This window comes from Canis lupus, chromosome 32 (genome assembly GCF_011100685.1).
Source record: "Canis lupus familiaris isolate Mischka breed German Shepherd chromosome 32, alternate assembly UU_Cfam_GSD_1.0, whole genome shotgun sequence".
Lineage (NCBI taxonomy): Eukaryota > Metazoa > Chordata > Mammalia > Carnivora > Canidae > Canis > Canis lupus.
In genome coordinates this window covers 9,610,199-9,634,288 of record NC_049253.1, presented here as the reverse complement: position 1 = coordinate 9,634,288, position 24,090 = coordinate 9,610,199, and the positions used below count along the sequence as shown (strand labels likewise).

The window sequence follows — 24,090 nt, the reverse complement described above, 5'->3', positions numbered from 1 at the left end:
CCCACTTTGTATTGTGCAATTCAGTTTGCTAACATTTTGTAGAGAATGTTTGCATCTATGTTCATCAGGATTATCAGTCTGTAACTTTCTTTAATTGCAATATCCTTGTTTGGTTTTGTTACCAGGGTAATGCTGACTTTGTAAAAAGAGTTTGGAAGAATTCCTCTTCCACATTTTGCATGAGTTTGAAAGGGATTGCTATTAATTCTTTTGAATGGTAGAATTTACCAGTGAAGCTGCCTTTTGTTTGTTGGGTTTGTTGTTGTTGTTGTTTACTGATCTAATAATTGATCTGTTCTGATCTTCTATTTCTTCATGATCAAGACTTGGTAGGGTGTATGTTTCTAAAAATATGCCCATTTTTGGGGGGTGTCCAATTTGTGGGTATGTAATTGCTCATAGTAATCCTTTATGATGCTTTGTATTTCTGTGGTATCAGTTGTTAAGATCTCCTCTTTCATTTCTGAATTTATTTGAATCCTGTCTTTTTTAGTGGGTTAGTCTAGAAAAAGATTTCAGTTGTTTATCTTTTTAAGAACCAGCTCTTTGTTTCATTGGCCTTATTTTCCTTTAGTTTCTATTTCATTTATTTCTGTTCTGATCTTTGTTATATATGTCCCTCTATTAACTTTGGGCTTTCTTTTTCTAGTTCCTTAAAGTGTGAAGTTAGGTTGTTTGAGATTTTCTTCTTTCTTGAGGTAGGCATTTATCATTATAAATCCTTGTTATTGCCTTTGCTGCATCCTATGTTTTGCTAGGTTGTATTTCCATTTTCACTTGTTTCAAGGTATTTTTTTTTAATTTGTCTTTTGATTTCTTCTTTCACTCATTGGTTGTTCAGAAGCATGTTGTTTAATCTCCACATATTTGCGAATTTCCCAGCTTTCTTCTTGTAATTGATTTCTAGTCATATTATTGTACTCGGAAGAGATGCCTGATAGAATTTTAATACTCTTAAGTTTATTAAGACTTGTGTTATGGCCCAATATATTGTCTGTCCTAGAGAATGATCCATGTATGCTTGAGAAGAATGTGTATTCTATTGCTTTTAGATGGGATGTTCTGTATATATCTGTTAAGTCCATCTGGTCTAACAAACCTTTGTGATTATCCAAGCAGTCTGTTTTACTTTTTTTTTTTTTTTTTTAGTCTGTTTTACTTTTAATGTATTTCAGTAGTTGAGGATATGCCAAGGTCTATTGATGTCCCAAATGAGAGGATCTCTCTCAGCACTTGGATTCAAGTTGATGGGATGATAACCCCTCAGGCAGCAGCTTGTAACATGTGCAAATATAGTTCTGTGAGACCATAAACAGAAGCCTGCTGGTCACCACAGCAAGGTGACCTGGAGGTATCCCCTGGCAGCAGCCACAAAAATCAGGGCAGCAAATGAGGCTACAAGGACCTTTCTGGGAAATACGTGCAAACTGTAGCAAGGCAGAGGAGAACACAAAGATGGAGCCCATCAACCTCGGTCCCTGGAGAGTACCCCAGCAGGCCCCTACGTGTGTGTTAATTTCGATGCTTGTCCTTTGGTCTGATGTTTTAAAATAAGCAAATGAGCCTCTTGATCAGCTCTTTCTGCACTCGGCCCTGGGATGGGGGAGTCTAAGTGCACAAGCCCTTTAAGAGGTGCTTTTCAGGTTGATATAGACTTGAAGCTCTTGTGTGCGCAAACCCCACTGATTTTCAAAGGTAGATATTTTGGCGCCTCATCTCTCAGGTGCACATCTTAAAAGTTGAGATGTCTGATGTGGGGTTCAAACCCTTCACTCCTCAGGGAAAAGCTCCAGGTTTTCAGTTGACCTCCCCGATTATGGGTCTTTGTGCCTATGGTGGACTTTATGGTGAGACTGTGTCTCAAGGCACACCTACAACTTCAATATGGGTTTTTTTTTTTTTTTCCCCATTTGCCTGATGTAGAGGAACCTCTCAGCTGCTTTTAAGAATTTTTTTCAGTGGAAACTGTTCTATATATAGCTATAGATTTGGTGTGTCCATAGAAGGTCGTGAGTTCAGGATCTTTCTACGTTGCCATCTTGATCTGGAAGCTGCCTTTTCTTTTAACGACTTCAAGCTTTAACCTAGTTCTACTCTGAATTTAAGGATCAAAGTCCTTAGGAGCACAGAAAATTACATATACATCCTAGAGATATCAATCAGCAGATTAGAGAACACTCTAGTGCAATTCCTTAACTCTTGGGTGTGATTAAAAATGGGTTTGGTTTTAGCAAAAACATATGGGATGACAAGAAGCATTATAAGAAGTTAAGATAAAATCTCCTGAGCCAGGTTGTCTGTTTTGTTCAAGATTGCAAAAGCTGTAGAGTTTGAAACATGTTCTTTTTAAAGGCAAGAATTAGGTTTTTTCTTCTCAGTTCTCTCCTAAGTTCTGCAGTCTTGCCCTGGACCCTTTTGATTTTATTTAAAAAAAATTTTTTTGGAACCAACCTAGTGTACCTCCAGTTTAAAGCTAAACCTTTATAGAGAACCCAGATCACTACTCCCCATAAGACAACTCTGAGTAGCTAATAATTCATAATTTCAAGCTGTAGACAATTATATAAAGCTGTATTGAAGATTTCTTTTTTTTAATGGTCTTCTTTTTTAAAGATTTTTATTTTCTATTTATTCATGAAAGACACAGAGAGAGAGGCAGGGAGCCCGACATGGGACTCGATCCCGGGTCTCCAGGATCACACCCTGGGCAGAAGGCAGGTGCTAAACTGCTGAGCCACCCGGGCTGCCCTGTATTGAAGATTTCTGCTCCAGCTCTGGGTTAAAACAAATTCCTAGAAACAGTGAACAATCTCTCTTGGCTACTTCAATTACCCTGGACATTCTTTCTTTCTTTCTTAAAAATATTTATTTATTTATTCATGAGAGACAGAGAGAGAGAGGGGCAGAGACACAGGCAGAGGGAGAAACAGGCTCCATGCAGGGAGCCCGATGTGGGACTCGATCCCAGGACTTCAGGACCTTGTGCCAGGCTGAAGGCAGGTGCTAAACCGCTGAGCCACCCAGGGATCCCCCACCCTGCACATTCTTTCTAAGTCTGTGATGCTTATCTACTTCTCAGAATAAAATAATGTAAAAAGGCCATTTCTCTGTCCACCCTAATACCACTAGTAATGAAAGGAAAGGAGGAAAAGTAAACTGTTGCTTTCTTATGCTATTAGGGAAATGCAATGTGTGAACAATAAAGTATTTTAATATATAGGTTTGATTCTAAATCCTAGGGTTCTGAAAACTGAAGAACTGTTGCAGATGAAAATATATACAGTGAGGATTGCGTGAGTACCACAGATGCCTGAAAGCATGACAATTTAGTCATAAGTGATGGTTAAGAAGGGATCAAACAACCCTCACCAATTTTCACCTGCAAATGTTTTGAAACAAATGGTAGGGAAAGAGTTGCAAGGAGACCTAGCTACCAGTTGCACTGTTGGTAGCCCTGGATAATAGAACTGCTGGTTGTAAGGGAGAAACCCAGGCCCTCTATTTCACATGCAAAATCAAGTGAGAGCTAGGCAACCTGTCATATCCACAGCATCATTAAAAATAGATGAGCAGGTACTATGTGGAGTTCTTGGTTGAAATACAGAGGAGAAAAATTGATAGCTTTCATGAAAGAACCGCCAGTAGTTTTATGATTGAGGTCAGAAGAGGCATGCAAGTTCTTTCATATGGGAAAGGCATTATATTTAGGAGGAGGACTTTCACTTATCTAACAGCACTGTGTAAGTGACCAGTGTTTATTGAACCCTAATTTCATGTCTTTTCTACAGTTTTCGACTGTCCTTGAGGACATGTGGACCATGAAGGGAAGGAAGATCCATCTGTCAGTATTTTCAGTTCATTCACTAAATGGCCCTCTCCAGAATAAACTTCTAGTACTTTCACATGTCATTCCTTTTTCAGATTCCTTCAGCCAGTCTACCACTGTGGGCAAGTCAACTTAATAATGGGGGCGGGGAGATGGGCAAAATAAGTGACGGGGATTAAGAGGTACAAACTTCCAGTTATAAAATAATTAAGTCACTGGGATGAAAAGTACAGCATAGGGAATATACTCAACGGTATTATAATAACTTTGTATGGTAACAGATGGTAATTAGACTTATCATGGTGAGCAACCGTGTGATATACAGAATTGTTGAATCACCGTGATGTATATCTGAAACAAATATAACACTGTATTTCAACTATGCTTCAGTATTTTAAAATTTTTAAAAATTATCAATGTCAGCATCATCTGATAGATTCCAAATTATGCAATTGGGCAATTCATAAAGTTAGGTCTGAACATTTTTTTAAGGACTTGGTTTTTCATTCAAAGCCTTATAGAATTTTTGTTTGTTTTACCTTGCTAACAAAAAGGATTGTTTAAAAATTTGTGAGGTAACGGGAAGTTTAAACACTGTAATTCTTCAGTCTTAATTCAAAATAATCCTTAACAAATGCTTCAGGTGTTATTATACTTATAGCCTAAATTACCATGTGATCTGTTCAAGAATGCTCATGTTATTTCTCACACAAGTTTCAGAAAAGCTATCATATTCCAGCTATTTAAATACTAATTCATTTTGGTAAAATGATTTCAAATGTTACATGTCAGCTGTTTCAAGTTGTTATAGCAGCAGTAATACAAACATATTCCTGAACTCTTATTTTTGTCCCAACTCAAATATATTAACTGGATTACAGAGAATTAAAATTACAATGAAAGAATCTCAAGCTTAGTGTTAAATTATGGAAAAGGCATGTGCCAAAATATTAACAATAAATATCTGTGTGTCGTGAGATTAAAGGCTTTCTCTGTGTTTCCTGTGGTTTCAGTCTTATACAGAGAGACTTTTCACTTTTATAACTAGAAAAAGAACTTATTTAATAAAAAAACTACTGAATAGTGTTTCCAATTATAAGTAGGCAAATGTTGTCGAGTGGAGTGTCTTTCTGGCAGAAGGAGAGGCCATTCTTTGCCTGTGCTTACATTAACCTGCTGCTGTTTCCATGTATTCCATTGGTGATGGTCTGAGTTTTCTATAAACTTTCTTTTTAAAGATTTTTATTTATTTATTTGAGAGAGAGCAAGAGTAAGGGGAGGGGCAGAGGGGTAGAGAGATATGGTATAAAGAATCTCAAACAGGGTGGCTCAGGGTAGTTGAGCGTCTGCCTTTGGCTTGGGGCTTGATCCTGGAGTCCCAGGATCGAGTCCCAGGATTGAGTCCCACATCAGGCTCCCTGCAGGAAACCTGCTTCTCCCTCTGCCTGTGTCTCTGCCTCTCTCTCCTGTGTCTCTCATAAATAAATAAATAAAATCTTAGAAAAAAAAAGGAATCTCAAACAGACTCTGAGTTGAGCTCGGACCCCAACAGGGGGCTCGATCTTATGACTATGAGAGCTTGACCTAAGCCAAAACCAAGAGTCAGACGTTTGACCAACTGACACTCAGGCACTCCTAAACTTTTTATATTTATAACAAACTGTCATAAATCATAAACTTATGTCCTATCTGGATGTGATCACTACACAATGAGTGAATTGTTTTTCCTTTAATTTGGAGGGAAACAGATAAATCAGGCAAGTCTGGAGCCACAGGGTGACCTGCAGGTCACTGCCCAGCCTAACGCAAGAGAGGCCAGCCAGCCTGCACCTTGGCCAGAGCCCAAGGTGCCACCTGCAAAGCAGAAGGACCTGTTTCCCTGGCTCCTTTTCAGTAAGTCTTTTTCACAGCAACTTGGAATTCTCTCTCGCATTGCACATTTTTATTTTAAAAAAAAAATCAAAATATCATACATTTACTTAATTAGTTATTATCTTCTTGGAAATACTAATAGGTAGTTCCTGGATTCAAGGGAAAAGCAGACAATGTTTCCTGTTTCCACCTTTGGAAAGAAGACTTTCCAAAATAGAAAAGGAGAGTTACTAACAACCATGTACAAGTCCCCTATGTTCATTTCCCTTTTTAATTAAAAAAAAAAAATATATATATATATAAAATAAGTTTATATGTATTTATATATATGTAGTACCTATATGGACCTTAAAGATGCAGCATAATATCAGACAAAAATTCCTGCCCCCATAGAATTCATAGTTCAGTAGGAGGAGAATGAACAAGATTAGCAAAAACAGAGTACACTAGAAGGTACTAAATGCCAAGGAGAAAAATAAATCAGACAAGGATGGTAAGGAGTGTGTGGTGAAGGACTGTTGTGATTTTAGGGAGGCTGAAGAAGGTCTCACCAAGAAGGTAAAATTTGAGCAAAGACTTGAAGGGGATTAGGGATAAACCGTTGGAATATCTGGATAAGGAATGTTCTGGGCAGAGGAGGGAAATTGTGAGAACCCTGAAGGAGCAGCCTAACTAGTATGGTTAAGGAACAGCAAGCAGCGGGGCAGGAGGAGCAGGGGGAGGAGAAGGAGGGAAGGGGAGGTCAGAAAGTAACAAAGACCAGACTGTGTAGAGCTTTGCAGGCCTTTGGAAGTCCCCTTCAATTATGTAACATCAATCTCAGATTTCTCTTTTTTTTTATATTGAGATATAACTGACATATAGCATTATATTAGTTTTAGGTGTACAACCGAATAATTCAATATTTATACATATTGCAAAACGATTGCCACAGTAAGTCTAGTTAACATCCATCAACACAGTTATAATTTTTGTTCTTGTGCTGAGAGCTTTTAAGATCTATTCTCTTGGCAACTGTCAAATATGCAATGTAGTATTATTAAATATAGTCACCACGCTGTACATTACATCCATATGACATACTTATTTTATAATTGGCAGTTTGTACCTTTCGACCCTCTTGCCCACCTCCTATCTCCTGCCAACAGCAACCACCAATATATTCTCGGTCTATGAATTTGCAGTTTTTTTGTTTAAGATTTCACATATGTGTGAGATTATACAGTATTTGTCTTTGGTTCATTTTCACATAACAATGCTCTCAAGGTCCATTCATGTTGTTACAAATGGAAAGATTTCATTCCTTTTCAGAGACAAATAATATTCCACTCTATATATCTCTCACATTTTCTTTACCCATTAATCCACCGAGGGGCACCTAAGTTGCTTCTGTGTATTGGCTATTCTAAGTAATGCTGCAATGAGCAGAGAGCTGCCTGTATTTTTTTAAATTAGTGCTTTTTCCTCCAGATAAATACCCAAAGATGGAATTTTTAGATCATATGGTAGTTCTATTTTTAATGTTTTAATAACCCTCCATTCTGTTTTCCATAGTGGTTCTACCAATTTACATTCCCATCAGTAGTGCAACAAGGGTCGCCTTTTTTCTGCAGCCTTGTCAACACTTACTGTTTCTGGTCTTTTCCAGATTTCTTAAAGCGTGCTGTCATTTCACAGATGGAGCCTTATCATACCAAGTGAAGACTGGACTGAGGTAGGTCCAATGCAGCTGACCACAAGAAATATCAAGGGTGAGTAAGTAAAATGACTGAAAATGCTGATCGCTTGTGACTAGAGCAATGGCAAAATGTGAGATTTTTAAAAATCTATCAATTTGGAAACTCTGTATGCCAAAGTGTTCCAGGAATGGTGGGACACAGTGTGGCCTTAAGGAATTCAAATGGTCTCCCAGGAGGCACACTGGAAGGCAGCATATGGTCTGGTTAAATGATGCATGGCAGCAAGTTTGGTAGAAGCTGAGATATGTCTTGAAGTGATATGTGCTAATGCTTTATGGAGGTGGCATTCTAAGTTGTCAAGGTGATGCTAATGCTTATTTGCTTATTTTTATTTTTTAAAAGATTTATTGAGAGAGAGAGCATGCGTGTGAGCACAAGTGAGGGGAGGGGCAGAAGGAGAGAGACAAGCAGACTCCCCACTGAGCCAGGAGCCTGAGGGGGCTCAATCCCAGGACCCTGAGATCAGGAACTGAGCAGAAGGCAGATGCTTAACTGACTGAGCCACCCAGGTACCCCAAAGGGATGGCTAATATTTAAAGAAAGAAAATGAAGGAAGAATGGAGAAAGAGAAGGAGGTGTGGGGTGTTCAAAGACATGAATTTAGGATGAGCAAAGTGGGTTTGTTTTACAGGCAATAATCAAACACATGTTGGCTTGAATGGAAAATGTGTACAGTGCAGGGGTGAAAGGTGGATCAGGAGAAGATCATTATTTTTTTATGGGCAGATTGAAGTTCTGACTTATATGCAAAAGAGTTTCAATTAAAGTTTAGAGAGGAAAATGGTATGGTAGGTAGAGTCCCTTGGATAGAGAAAACATTTGGGAGATAGCAATTAGTGTTCGCAAATACTTAAGAAGTGAAGCAGCAAAGGTGGTGACTGGAGTGGCCAGCATGGAAATAGAGAGCTACCCCAGACAGCTACCCCAGATATTTGAGAAGAATTCTACAACGTAGTGACTGGTTAAAAGAGTCATTTGTATATTCTGAAGGACTTAAAGATGTTCTCTAAGAAAAGGGCAACAAATTTTGAGATATTCTATGAGGTTAACAAAAAGGGATCTGGCTTAAATATTTTAAATTTGAGTGGTGATATGTCAAACATTTGGAAGTGTTACAGACAGAAGAACAAATTTCAGGTGAGAGGCAATGCTAAAAATAAACTTGTTAGGGCTAAGTTGGCAAATGATTATTGGTATTTTTCCTTTTCCTGTTTCATTGAGCCAACACAATTGCTCAGTGGGTATAAATAGAAGGGCTGCTTCATTTCCCATTCAAATTGGGACATTTTGAGAGCAAGAGGGGAGCTATTAATAATTATACTGGGACAATGGGCATAGAACAGGACTGTCCCCAGTAAGTGAGGGTGAACAGATTCCAGTTTATAAACTCTATCTTACTTTTAAAGAATGGAGAGTTGCCCATTCCTTATCTTTATTATTGCTTGTTTTCTCAAAAGGAGTCAAGTTATTCAATTAATGTCACTTCATTGTAATTTGAGGCTACAGTCTATTCTGGAATAGGACCCAGTTTTAGATACCTGAAAAATAAACACAATGCTAATGAAGTAGCTTATGTCCTGTAATTCTTACTGATGATTCTGGTAAACTAATAAAGTGTGGAGTGGAGACTCACTGTATTTGAGCACTGGAAACTCATGTAAGGTCCTAGCTGACGCTAGGGTTGGGTTGGGTTGTATCTGAAAACCGAAGGATGGCATTCATTCCCAAGAAGCTGGGAGAGTGCCTAAAAGGTGTGTGCATGTGCCTTATGCACACACACACTGGGGAAGAGCAGACAGGGAAAGAATTCTCTTTATCCTGTAGTGGTGATTTGTATGGTAGTTCCTTTGCTGCAAAAATAGTTTAACAGAAGAACAAAATTGGTATTCGAACTGAGTAGAACTGTGGAGAGTATTCTGGCAAATAGCAAGGGACTCAAACACAACCCAAAATACTAAAGAAAGCCATTATCTTTCACACTACATACTGTCATCTTCATTTATGAAAATGTCAACACAGTCCCCTTCACCAGGGAAGGAAGCCAATTCTGAAAGTACTGTGTAAATGCAGGGATTAGTTTTCCTATGGCAGTGGACTTTTTTGTCTTTACTGTTTATTAGGCTTCTTATATTAATAATTTATTTTTTTTATTCAGTGTAGATACTTCACATTTTTCCTGATGTAAAGGGAAATAAAATGTGTTTTGCTGTCATTCTTTGATCTGACCTTTTAAATAACCATGTCATCTGGCTATTGTGTTATTTCTAGTCTCTGTGGTTTTATATCTCAATAAACAATTTATTTTTGAGAAAAATCTATTTGATTCTGCAAAGAAAACTTGTAGACACCCTGCCTTCAGAAAGGAAGATTTTTCTATACATCTGTTAGTTACAGTGAAAAAAAATAAGACAGAACCTGTGATTTATGAATATGGCATCAGAAGCAAAGTGTTCAATGATTTCTATGGTTCTTTGATATAATGGCACAAAATCTAGAGAGGAAGAAAGGCACAAAGTATTGATATATATATATATATATTATTTTACACTTTCAAATAGACTTTATGTAAAAACAAAACATGTTAACAAAATGAGATGATGAACAAATGTTTAAATGAGCAACATCTGACTTCCATCTGTCTATAAGCTATCAATCAGACCATATATCTGTATACAATATAGAAATACTAGATAGTCTTCAAGAGTCAAACAAGTGGACAGAAGAGAAAGATCCTAAAATTACTCTCAGCCATACATACATTCTTAACTCAGGATTGTGATTAGAAAAGAGAAAATACAAAATATTCTTAATTCTAATTATAAACTTGCCATTAGGCAGGGAGGGGAAGTGTGAGGATCAATAGGACAAAATTTTTGTGTTTTGATATAAGCTTGTTTTATTTAATGTACACTGGCATTTCACCAGAATCTTACAACTGCTAGCTTTTCTTTTGAAATGTAGATCTTTTTAAAAAGACCTTATTTATTTATTTGAGAGGGACAGAGTGAGCATGAGGAGGGGGAGGGACAGAAGGAGAGGGAGAAGCAGATTCCCTGCTGAGCAGGGAGCCCAATGAGAGGCTCACACAATCTCAGGACCCAGAGATTATGATCTGAGTTGAAGGCAGATGCTTAACCAACTGAGCCACTCAGACACCCCGAAAAGTAGATTTTTCTCATTATTTGCTTTCAACTTAAAAAGAAAAAACCAACCTGCCATCCATACTTTGTGTCAAATGCAATTATCTTTTTCTTGTTTGACCTATTCCTAGTGACATAAAAATCTTACAAAAAAGTTCAAGACTCCTTTGGATCCTTCTGATACCATCATTCCCTCTGCCTCCCCAGAAACAGAGATAATCACTGGGCTGAACTTTTCAAATGTTATTTTTTTGCTATCACTGCATATATGCTAATAAATAAAAATAGGGTTAATTTATGGGTTATGAAACTTCATACATGACATCACATTCCTGTGATTATTCGGCAGCTTGCTTTTTTTTTTTTTTTACTACTCAGCATATACTTTCTAGAGGTATCTTTTCCTTTGTTACCTTTGCTCCCCTTGGTGCCACATTTTAAAATGTGAAATTTACAGCCTGTTATCAGTGCAACTGGAGCTTTTCTCCTACCACATTTATAGCTGATGTATTCAGTTATTTTATACCATTATCACTAGAATCATTCTCTACAATGTTCTTTGTAGATCAAGAGGGACCACTTTTGGCAACCATGGAACAAAATACTAGACAAGAAGTGCTTGAAGATAAGTTGATTAAGTTATTCTGAAACCTGTCATTCAATGTTCCATCATTTTACAGGTCAGTGATATATGTCCCCTCCAACAAGTTATTTTATTTTATTTATTTAAAGATTTTATTTATTTATATATGAGAGAACAGAGAGAGAGAGAGAGAGAAAGGCAGAGACACAGGCAGAGACACAGGCAGAGGGAGAAGCAGGCTCCATGCAGAGAGCCCGACATGGGACTTGATCCAGGTCTCCAGGATCATACTCTGGGCTGAAGGCGGCGCTAAACCGCTGAGCCACCTGGGCTGCCCATCCAACAAGTTTTTAAATGCCATATTTTCTCATCTGAATAGTTTCAGTTGGTTTTATTACATATCTGTTGACAGACAGTAAGACAGTTGCTAATAATTCTCTAGAGATTAGACACTGATGTGTATATAAAAGAATCACAAGTAGATTTGATTAAATACCATTCATCTGCTGCTCTGCACTGTTAAACATACTTTTTGGAATGTCCCCTCTGCTATATTTAAACACTTTGTTCTTGGAAATCTCACTGAAGAAGGAAAAAAATGTTTCTTTTTAATTAAGCTTGAATATATTTTATACTTAAGCCGATATTGAAATTTAATGACAAAATAAAAATATGGCCAGAAAATAAAATGAATTTCAATGGGAAAAACTGCCAGTTAATAACAAAGTGAGAAGTCAAACTGCAAAGCATAGAACATTTGGCTTTGTGTAAATAAAGCATCACACAACTGAGGCCAGAGTGAATCACCAGGAAACATGAGTAAGCAAATATGAAGCAAGTGTGATACTGGCCATCTATAAATATGCAGCACATCTTATTCTGATGTACGCTGACTAGACAACCTGCTTTGACCTGTTTTGGATCAGAGACCTAGAAGGCTCCTTGAAATGCCTGATGCTACCAAAGAGAGGAAAACACTGCCAGTCAGATACTGGGTAAAGGCTGCTTGAATCAGAAGCACACACATCTCCACCCAATTGAGAAAGACTTGGAGTTATTAAATAAATACACAGAAAGTGCTTTACAAATCAACTGTAGTAACCCAGCTGAGATACCACAGCAACATAATCTAATGACTCAGCAGCGTCGGAGAAGAACGGATCAGAGGTACCTCGAGGCGTTTGATGATTTTTGCCGAGAAACAATCTCATCTAAAGGATTTACTAATTCAAAGTACCAGAATTTTTCTCAGTATTTATTCTAAGGAAATGTTCAAATATCTAGTGCCAAATGCCACACAGAATTAGCTCATCAAATACGGAAATGCTTGTCCTCAAGTTGGGCACTATGTCATCATCCCAGTCATATTCCCAAGAACTGACACCAAACAATGATAGTTTGAATCTGAAAAGGGTGGGGCAGGGTGTGGGAGATGGGAGAAACTCCCAAAAAAATCTCAGAGAAATTATACTTAAATAAAACGAATATATTGCAGGCCAGGTGAAAAAACTCAGTTGCAATCACATTCTACTTTCTCCATCAAAATTTATAACAGTGAATAAATTAAATAGCCTATGGCTTGTATGAAGGCTACTATCATATATCCAAAAGTAAAGAGGAAGAAAAATATTCTACAGGTAGTTCTTGCCAAACTAGATAAAACTGTGTACCACTTTCTGAAGTAAATTGGTATGAAGACGGGATTTTTATTTTTGCTTAAGTACTCGGCGTATCCACATTAATATCAATCTCAATTGTCTTCCTGAGTAAACAGTGTGTGGCACCTGCAAATTAGTCATAGTTGAGCCTCTGGCTACTATAAAAAGCTAATGGGCGGGATCCCTGGGTGGCGCAGCGGTTTGGCGCCTGCCTTTGGCCCAGGGCGCGATCCTGGAGACCCAGGATCGAATCCCACATCGGGCTCCCGGTGCATGGAGCCTGCTTCTCCCTCTGCCTGTGTCTCTGCCTCTCTCTCTCTCTCTCTCTGTGTGACTATCATAAATAAATAAAAATTAAAAAATAAAAAATAAAAAAAAAATAAAAAGCTAATGGGCAAGCTTGAGAAGTTGGGGAACAGAAATTATTTCTAAACAGCAACACACACGCACACACACACACACAAAATCACATTTTCAATGATTTTACCAAAAAAAAAAAAATCTTACTGTTCCTCCCCTCCCCGCATTTTTAATTCCTCAAACCCAAAGTTTTGGTTCTCTTTCTCTTTCCTTCTTTTTCCAAATAGAGAATATCTTATCCTGTAGTGGGCAAGAGGGGTAAGTGGAATAGATGCAGGCCATCTGATACAAGAATATCTCCCGAGCAAGGAATTTCTGAACTTCTCTATTAGGAGCTATTGACAGATGGACTTGAAAATCTGTGAATTGTAGTAAGGTAAAAGCCATTCAAAACCATATTCTTTTGGGAACTTGGATTTTGGCATGAGAGGAAGGAGATATAAGAACTTAAGTAAAACACTCTCTACTAGCAAACATGAATTAGAAGTATCACTGCCAACTCTAGATGCAACTTTTGAAAAAAAATTCTATTTCTGGTTTCTGAAAGGTCTAGAAATAAAAACTACCTTAGTCTCCAACAACCACCCCAAAACTCAGTGGTTTGTAAATACAAGGAGCTAGGGCTCCTTGGAGAAATGGGTCATTGTAGTTCTGGATAAGGAATATGCAATATGCCTGGCCTGAAACATCTTGTCATCCCCCACCACAACCCCAATCAAGCTATGAGCACTAGTCAATGCATGTGAAGGGTGTCAGGAGCCCACGTGAAGAGATTCACATTGGTCAAATATGGATAATTTATCATCAAAAAGAATAATAGCAATGAATGAAAATGTATCCAAATCAAATTCATCCAAAAATCAATGACACATGAAGTATGAATGCATGAGTTCATAATGATACTTAAAAAAAAACCCAAAAAACATTATTGTTTATATGCCAGGTAACCAAATTGTCTTCTTTTTTGAAACTGCTAAATATGGCAAAAATCAAACACTTATCCTGCCTTTGCTATAATAACTATATATACTTTAGGATAGCTGAATAGATGATAAAGGTAATTTCCTCTTGTATAAAGTCTTGTCAAATGTTAAAACTAAATATAGTCAAATGTCTAGATCAAACTACCAACTAATAACAAATACAGGGGACAGAAGAATGCAATCAGCATAATCAGCAGTTCTGAAGAAACTATAAGGGGCAAATGGATGGATGGGGAGCTGGGGGTTGGCAGAGGGCTGAGGAGAAAGGCAAGTAGAAACCTCTAAGTTAAAAGAAACCAACTAATGAAAATGCATGGATCTTATTTTGATCCATATTCTTAAAAATAAATTGAAAAACATTTTTTTATGAGACAAGTGGGAAAATCTGAACACTGAAGGATAAAGGATTTTTACTAATTTAAGTGAGATCATAATACTCTGGTCGGTTTTTAAAAATGAGAAGTTAACTTTTAGAAGTGGTATCATTTCATTCAAAAGTAGTTCAGTTTGTATTATTTCCAAATAATTTTGGGGAAAGAGGAAAGTTGGTAGATGAAAGAAGATTGATCCATTTGGTGATAATAGTTTAAGCAGTGTAACTGGTGCATGGGAGGGGGGGCTCCTTGAACTCTTCTTTGCTCATATGTATGCAAGTTTTTAAAAAACGAAAGATAAAGGCTTTTGTTGAAAACTCTAAAATACTGAAAGGCATCATTAGGATAAAAATTAACTTTTTCCTTGGGACACCTGGGTGGCCCAGTAGGTTAGCGCCAGACTCTTGATTTTGGCTCAGGTCATGGTCTCAGGGTTGTGGGACCAAGCCCTGTGTCAGGTTTTCACCCTCAGCAGGGAGTCTGCTTGTCCCTCTCCATCTGCTCCTCCCTCCTTTTGCCCCCCGCCCCCCGCCATGATACATGGTCTCTCTCTCTCTCTCTAAAATAAATAAATAAAGTCTTTAAAAAAGATAACTTTTTCCTCAAATTGCAAAATACTTTAGTAGAGGCATGCTTTGTGAACCTTAGATGTGAACAAAAATGAAAATGCTCCTTTGTATTATAGAGAATCATGTCCTGATACTGATTAAAACGGAAGAATTTTTTTAGTGACAGATCCAAATCATGAGCACTTCAAAAGTAGAACTTACAAAATGTACCAAATTAGAGTATAGCCAGTGGTAGCAAGCAAATGAGTGGATGCAGGGATCTGACATAATGGAAATGCACAGATCATCGGAGTTAATGAAAATCCTCTTCCTGCCTGATCATTTTTAATAAACTTTGAGTGACTAATGAGGCTTTTAATGATACCATCTATTTCTGCTTAGTGGTGGGACAGTTAATATGTAGTATAAAAAAATACGAGTGCATATTCATAAATATTAAAATAGTTACTTATTTGTAGTATATCTACATCTTCTTCCTCCACTTCCTCTTCCTTCAAGTGGAGTTATAAACTTGTGGGTTTTGACAAGCAAAACATTTTTCTGGCGCTTGTATGGATACCAGCTGGGTGCTAATTTGTCCTGTGATGGACTAGATCACTAAATATTACAAAGCTAGAAATGTTCCTTTAAGCTTCCAGGAATGTGTCTGAATGTTGGCTGGCAGATGCCCCCGAGGAGATAGCTCTTGTCTGACAGCCTGTATGATGAGTTCTAGCCAATACAAAGGAAGAACTGGTTGCATACACATAAGCCAGCAAGTCAGTTCAGGCAATGGGGGTGAATGGTGCTTTGGGGGATGCACCGCTAAAAGCATTCTCTGGTCTAGTAATACTGACATAGACAGGTGTCCAGTATCTAGTCATGTGTCTAAGTGCCATGTTTTGATTACACATTAGTCAGTAACAGCATCCCCAGCACATTTAAATCCTACTCTGTCATAGGATCAATAGTTTACCCATGTGGTTTTGCATTTAACCCTTCAGCTATATTTAAGCAACAAAAATGATGGAATTGACACATTGCTTCTAGGCCTGAGAGATAAACTAGATCACTGGGTGAGCAGTTTGGACAAGACAATAAAAATAGCCTGAAAATAACAGACTGAGTATACTATGACAAGTTGTTTGCAAAGAAGGCCTACTCTCTGGGCATGGCTTTATGTTATCCTCAGGGTATTGAACAGTCAAAAATAGACGGTATAAGATAAAATAGTCAAGCATTGCTTCTTTCAGCCAAGTCTGATGAAATGGATGGATTGCATTGGGAAAATGAAGAGAAACCTACCTGAAGACTGCAAGGGTCAGAGACCAGAGCACTAATGGCTTCCTCAGTTCAAACTTGGCCCGTTTGTTCATCAGGTGCCGACCACCAAAGATAAAGGCAGCATACAGTGCGGAAAACAGGAAAGATTTCTTCCTGCAACAAAAAAAGCCAGTATCTTAGGAAATAAAAATCTTTCAGGCAATTTATTTTTATTCATCAGAAATTTTTATTTACTAATTATTCATAATATTTTATAGCAGTACCTCTTTGTAAGCGCTAAAGGCATATTCTTGGGAATGTGCCCCTTTGCTGAAGAGAGAATATTTATTTAATCCTTTTGGTGACATGGCATTCCATGGAAACCTTCCTCGGCAAATTAGGTCATTCTAGATTAACCAACACATGTTGGAATAGAGCCATGCTCTTTTGGGACTCTTTGACTTTAAAAATTTCTACAATGTAACATTAATATAACAAAAAGAAAAATTTTCACTGGGGGAACTAAAGCACTAAAATCAAGCTACATGACTTAGGGATTCCTGGTAGACATCATTCAATGCAATAAGAAGAACACAGAACTACCTAAAGCAGACTTGCCTTAAAGCTTGAATTTGAATCTAATCAAAATCTGATTTTACTACTTATTCACAGGAAATATAGACTGTGGGAACTTCCATGGGACAACTGAACTTATTTCTTCAATTAAGTTAGGAGTGTGGAATCCAATGAGACTCTTCTAGATTAAGAAGTGATTTGAAAGACTACAAAGACAATAAGTATACTTTGGGGGGGGGTCTTTATTTAAGCAAACCAATGGGAAAAAGACTTTTTTAAAAAAAATCAGACAGTGTTTAGTAATAATTTTAAAAGTGCTTATTTAATATTTATGGGTGAAATTACATGTCTTGGGCTTGCTTTAAAATATCCCAGGAAAGAAACAAAACCAAAACAATATTCAGTGTAGAGAAATGAACCAGATTAACAAAAGGATAAAGGAACACAGGGGCTCATTATTCTCTCTCTCTTTTCGTCAGGCTTAGGTAGGACTCTTAGAATCTTTAGGTCTTCCTGGTTTATTACAGTACCAAGTAAACAGTGGAATTGATAATACCAATAAGAACAAAAACAAGATTCTATAGAACTATGATTCAATAGAAAGTAACAGAGGCCCTGTAAATAATTTAAACACCTGAATGAACTTACTAAAAAAGGAGTATTTCTCTTAAAATAGATATTCACCCCTCAATTAGATTAAAAGGGAAATCGTTGAAAAGTTACAAGCATAATGCAAAAAGCAAAATGAATTAACCTTAAGAGCATTTTTTGCAAAATGCTTCTTCCTAATTGCTGATATACCGCTAGTATATATTGCTGACTAAAGAGGGATTTTCATTATTTACACAAGCAACACACCTACTTCAATGAATGCATGTGACAAACATGGTGAACACTACCCAATAAAGCAGTAATTCCAGTAATCAACCCACAAAGGTGGAATAAGCCACTTCCAACTGAGGTTTGCAGATTCTCTTGGAAACACCCAAGACCTGGCCCATTGGAACCACTTGATAAATATTTGTTGGATGATCATGGTCTTTTCCTATCAAATTTTCTGATAGGAAAAAAATAATTATGCACCTGTGCACTCAGCAAACATTAGCTGAGTGAATTAATGGTTGTACTTTCCCAGTAACATATGAATTACTAAAAAAATGAAATATTTGCAAAAAAACACGATCCATTTTCATCCTACATAAACAGGTAATTTCTATACTTCAAAGAGAGGTGGAAACATGAGACAATTTTATGGAAACTTTATTAAACATTTCAAGAGGAAAGTACTTTTGGCTACAAATGTGCACATATAATAAATGTAAATATGAATGTGAATGAGTATATATAAGTATACTCGTGTGTGTTATAGGAATTTTGCAAGTGTATGTCACTAAATTGAGTCCTAATCATTATCTGCATTTACACACACACACATTTTTATATATATGCATATATATGTATATATATATATATGCAAGGACTCATTAGATAACAAATTCTATCAAGTTAATATAAGCAACAGTAATATGAAATAGTATATATTTTTTTATTATTCTTTTCTAAATCTTTTAAAATAATTTTCTTCTTCTTCTTCTCTAAATGATAAAGGTAATAATGAGTGACAATATTCATAGTATGATTTAGGGAGTGAGTCCTGTGGGTGGACACACATAGTGCTAAAGAGCTTTCTCCTTTGATCCTCCTAATCACCTCTAATGTAGGTAGAGCATTATCTTCATTTTATGGATAAGCAAACAGGCTTAGAGGTTAAGCCTCAGATCTCCCTGTTCTCCTGTGGTAAACTTCCAGGAGGGAAAGAGCGTACCTGATGTGTTATTTTATAGTCATGTAAGAATTCTGCAAGCCCTCCTACTAAATTAAATTGCATGATCATTGTTGTGTGGCACATTGTTTAACTGTGAATAGACCAAGAGGTATCTCTGTGCCTTCACATTTCAACTATCATATTTTTGGGGCTTGGAACACTTTGATCCAAACCCTGTTTAGCTCATAGAGAATACAAAGGAATTATATATGACTCCCGAAAGCTTTTCCTTAAATTATCTATCATTTTTGCTCTTGCTCAATCTAATTCAGATTTTGGTTATGGTTATAGATTAATTGTATTACTTACAATTATGAACCAACTTAAATAGATGTCTTTATACGATCCTATCATTCTAGCCATTAAGTGAAAAATATTGTTCCTTGAAGAACCAAGAAAAATACAAAAATCTTCCCTTGGGATTTTTTTCTTCCTACATTTCTTCAGCTATGGAATGAAAATTAGTCCTAACGCACTATTAACATCCTGGCACAGACCATTCTCTCTTCTATGTGTTTTCTAAAGATATCTTTACCAACCTTCAATTCCACAGCTAGGGCAACCAAGTCAATCAATATAGATGCAGAGAATTTGAGAATTCCAAGAAACTTTGAGATGGAGCCCAATTTCCTTGTTCTACAGAAGAGGGAACGGGGGCTGGGGGGAGGTGCTGGATGACATTAGTTTCTTATAATCACATAGCCACATCCTGTATATGGGCCAAAACTACCAAAATTTTGCTCAAGCAGATAGGTAAATATTAATTGTCAAGGTTAGAGCGGAGTCACATGCTGTGATAAAAAGTGCTTATTGTATACCTTATAAATCTACTGTGGTGAAATTCAAGTATGTTATGGTTTAAGTTAACTCAGAATGAAGCTTTAACTTCTTCTGTAAGAGGGAGTCATCTAAGAAAGCATTAACTCTTACCTCTTCCAACAGAGAAATCAAAATGTATCATTTATAGTTGAATGTATCATGATTTTTCCATTTAGCTTAGAATAAGGTAAGATTTTCTTTAGCCAACTGCACAATTTAAATGGATTCAAATTACCTTTTGGTTCTGCCATCTTTTTGGTAAATGTTCAATTATAGTCAAGATGAGTAATGACTTCCTGCTAGCCCACTTACTATTTAATGGGGAGAGAGGAGTTCTCTAATGCTTCAATGTTAATCTAATAATTCTTCATATTCTGGCAGGGCTCCATAGCTGGGTATAATGGTAACACTACATTGTTTTATTACTAGATAACTAGCAATTTCCAGAGGGACTCCTCCTGTTTAATGAATCTTAAATGTATATCATAGAGCCCAACCCTTCACTATAGGTGCCTAATACTTTTCAGGACACTGCTTCTGTAGCTATAATTACAAAGTAGCCAACTAAGTAAAGATCACCCAAATGAAATACTGATGTGCTTTGAGCTTGTTGGGTTTGTATTTACTCTTTGCCCCCTTCCATTTCTGTCATCCATGTGAATGGACATTAGCCCATAACTAGTAAAAATAAATAATGGCTTTCTTATTTATCTTTAGAAAGGTGCATTTTTCTATCATTCTACCCAGGTCGAAAACATTCCTAGGAGGTGTTTTTTCTAGTCTCACAGAGTAGCTGTTAATTATTTGTACTTATTGTTCTATCTAATAACACCTATCAAAGAATGACTATATGCATATACATTCAAATGTGTTTTTTGTGGGTTGTTTGTGTGTGTGTGTGTGTGTGTGTGTGTGTGTGTGTGTGGTTTTTTTGGTCAACCCCTGAGCTTCCACTGAAACCAGGACCTGACTCTCTAACACTCACATCAAGATCTCTGTTGGCTGACTTGCGCTCTTCTAAGAGTCAAACAAGTTCATTTGAGAATGGTGAGACTTTCTTTCTTGTGGGTGGCATTTCAACAGAGGTTAATTGCTAATGAACACCTTGGGAAGATGGCCTGAACGCCTCTGGGCCTGGTTCTTGTGGCTACCAGGCATGTGTAAGGTACAAGGCAGAGCGAAAATACAAACAAAGCTTTGAGGAAGAAAAGGAAAGCACACGGGAACACCTCATGGGCTTTGACTGATAGTTACCAAGCACAGAAAGTTTTCTAGACGAAGAGACTGAAACTGAGAAAAAATGCTAATTGGTGAGGCCATGTCTCTTTTAAGACTTGTTTAGTTCAGGGGCACCTGGGTGGCTCAGTGGTTGAGCGTCTGCCTTTGGCTCAGGGCCCGATCCCCAGGTCCCACAAGGAGCCTGCTTTTCTCTCTGCCTATGTCTCTGCCTCTCTCTCCGTCTCTCTCATGAATAAATAAATAAAATCTTTAAAAAATAATGGAAATATGTCCATAATAAATGCAAATGAATAGTGACTTTATAATTGCAAGACAAAGCTGTGACTAAAGGGAAGGGTGTTATTCTAACCATTTATGTGTGACCCAGGAAGCCAAATAATGTGTGATTTCTGAGTTTAAGTTGCAAATACCCTCTTTTCCTGTTTCGCCTTCCTCTCAGATGTGAGTTGAAATATCACAGGTACTCCTTATTTATTTAAAAAAAAAAAGCTGAGAAAACCATTTTTCTGTAATTCATTTTTTTCTATTGTTGAAGCAGGGCCATGCTCAAAGTGGAGTTGCATTAGTACAATGGACTGAATGTCGTGGCTACGTATCTCTTTCTAGGGAAGTACACTCCTTCTAAAACAGAACTGTTACACAAAGTTGCTTGTACATATATGTCAACATACCATTTTTGCCTTCTGTCACCTTTTCATAAATGTTGATGAATTCTATTTTCTTGTTGGCTTTTTTTTTTACAACGGGAAATATGATCTTCCTACTTTCAAAATGTTAAAATCACATACATATACAGCTCCATTAAAAATGTCACCTCTCTAACACCTGAATCAGCAAGATACTGATTAATTACCTTTCTTTTATCAGTTGCCGATAAAAAATGCTGACATCCATCCATCCGTTCACAATTTAAATGAACGTTCATCATTTTCATTTGCAGGGTATTTAGCATGCCCCTGAATGAAAAAATGATAATGAACTAATCCTTACATAAGAGTAAATTCTCCTCCTATCAATCTAGTTAGAAGGACAGGAAAAACATGCTATAGATAATAATGTCTGATAAAAATTCTGGTGCAGGAGATATTAACGTGATGAGAAAATGTCCTGTGGAGGGGGGACTTTGAGGTAGACCGTTTAAGGATTTGAATGGATGGCTAGATGTAAGTGAAAATTTGAAATGGAAAGACAGCAGTGCCTTAGGCATAAGCCAAGCTGAGCACATATCACACCTGATGTTTCCACGGCAGGTAGGGAGACATGGGAGAGAGTCAGTTTGGAAATGTGGATTAAAGCCAGCTTGTTAGAGCTCTGGTAGCAGAATTAGGTCTGCATCTTCTCCTCAAAGTTGTGATAGGGAGTGAGATGTGTGGTCAGTAAAGTGTTATGATGAATAGCTGAAGTATAGTACTGGAATCTGTGGCTTAATTTTCCTTTCTTTCCTTTTTTTTAAAATACAGAAGAATAGTTTCACTGATGTGTATACCATTATGTGCCTGGGGGAGAGAAGAAGGGGAAGTATTACTGCTCATGGTCCCTGGAAAGATAGATGGAGACGCGCTGGTTCAGGCCATGGAGAGCACTCAAAGTCTTATAGCTGGGTTGGGGGCCAGAATAAAAAGAGATAAGTTCATGGGGAGACTTGGCATTGATTACTCGTCTTCCAGTGGGCAGATGTGGATAAAGTTTGACTGCATCTTTAAGTCAACACAAGGGCATGTTCCCCACAACCACACGGCCAGCATCTGTAGCTGTAAAGTGCAGTAGCATGAACGGAAGGAACTTCTTTAATGAATTGCTACTCTTCCCAGGAATTATCAAATGGGATCGCCTTGAAGTTTTATTCACTTAAGAACGAATATTCTGGGGCACTGGGTGGCTCAGTTGGTTAAATGTCTGCTTTAGGCTCAGGTCATGATCCCAGAGTCCTGAGATGGTCCTACTCAGCAGGAGAGACTGCTTCTCCTTCTTCCTCTGACCCTCCCCCCCTGCTTGTGCTCTCTCCCTCTCTCAAATGAATAAAATCTTAAAAAAAAAAGAATGAATATTCTCCTGTCCTGGGAAAAGAATAGCCAATTGCTAGGCCAACTGTGGCACTGTTTCAATAACACTGATATTCGGTTCACTGTCCTAAACAAACTGTCCTGCAGAGCAAATGTCACTTTTAATCCTAAATTATCATGTTTTATGGAGATGTGAGAATATATTTTCTTTGTTTTAGAAGACATGGTTTAAAAAAAAAAAAAAGACATGGTTTCACAAAACTGATCAGAAAGATTGAAGTTCAAAGTTAGAATTAAAGATTTAAGAGGACACTAAAACAAAGAAAGAATTAGATTCTTTCTTTGACAAAGGTTAGAGTTTCTTATCTACTTAGAAAAAGTAAAGCTTGTGACCCTCTCTGAATAAAAATTTTGCCGGTAATCTTGGTAGACAAACCTCCCATTTCAAAGCAAACTAATAATGAGCTGTGTATCGACAAACTCATTTATAGTTTGTTTTGACAGTGTGGCTCAACTTGATTACCTAGTACTGCTTGTCTCTTTGAGTTAGAATTGCCAAATAACCAAGTAACTGTCTTGCATAATATATCAGCTACTGATACTAGTCATGGCAAAACATTACAATCTAGAGGCCATGTAAAAAAAAAAACAACAGTAAGTTCTAAATAGGAGACGGCATGCAGAAATAGAATTCAGAAAGTGGTTCCATCAGCACTTCACTTTCATTGTGCTAATTCTTTTAAAGAAATGCCCTTTGTTCTAAGAAAAAGAAAGCTTTCATCTGAATTTCCAATGAAGAAATGCTCACCCGTTAAGAATATAAGAATGAATATAAGGATGAATACAGAAAGCATACTAAAATTCTGAAATATCTCCTATGAAATAAGAGCAGTGAATGACTCCCCATTATCAAACTAAATTTTACCTCTTAAAGTCTTAAAATCTACTATGAAATAGAAATGAGCATTCGTGATTTTTTTTTCCTGAAAATAAAGTTTTCTTGGATCAGAAATTACACAAAGTACAATTATGGGTTTTTGCTTGTTTGCTTGCTTGTTTTTGAAATTTGTTAGGCTGCAGGTTTTTGCTTGTTTGCTTGCTTGTTTCTGAAATTTGTTATCTATTCTAATGTCCTGCTAGCCATAGAAATAGAAAATTAGAAGTTTCATAAAATATTAAAAATATATAAAAATAAAAACTAGAGTCAAATACAGATATTTGCTTCCTACTCGTCTTCATCCTAAAGAAGCCCTGAAATGTTCTGTAGAAAATAGAATTATCT

The 24,090-nt window shown here is 37.1% G+C and overlaps 1 protein-coding gene across 3 annotated transcripts in view; it reads right to left on the bottom strand.

Annotated features, from left to right (window-relative positions):
* The window catches only part of ELOVL6 (ELOVL fatty acid elongase 6), a 141,033-nt gene that overhangs the window by 36,251 nt on the left and 80,692 nt on the right, over positions 1–24,090 (bottom strand). For all 3 annotated transcript variants that reach the window (XM_038581902.1, XM_038581901.1, XM_038581900.1), the window contains exon 3: positions 16,389–16,520. In XM_038581902.1, the coding sequence (XP_038437830.1) occupies positions 16,389–16,520 (132 nt within the window). The remainder of the gene's footprint in view (positions 1–16,388; positions 16,521–24,090) is intronic.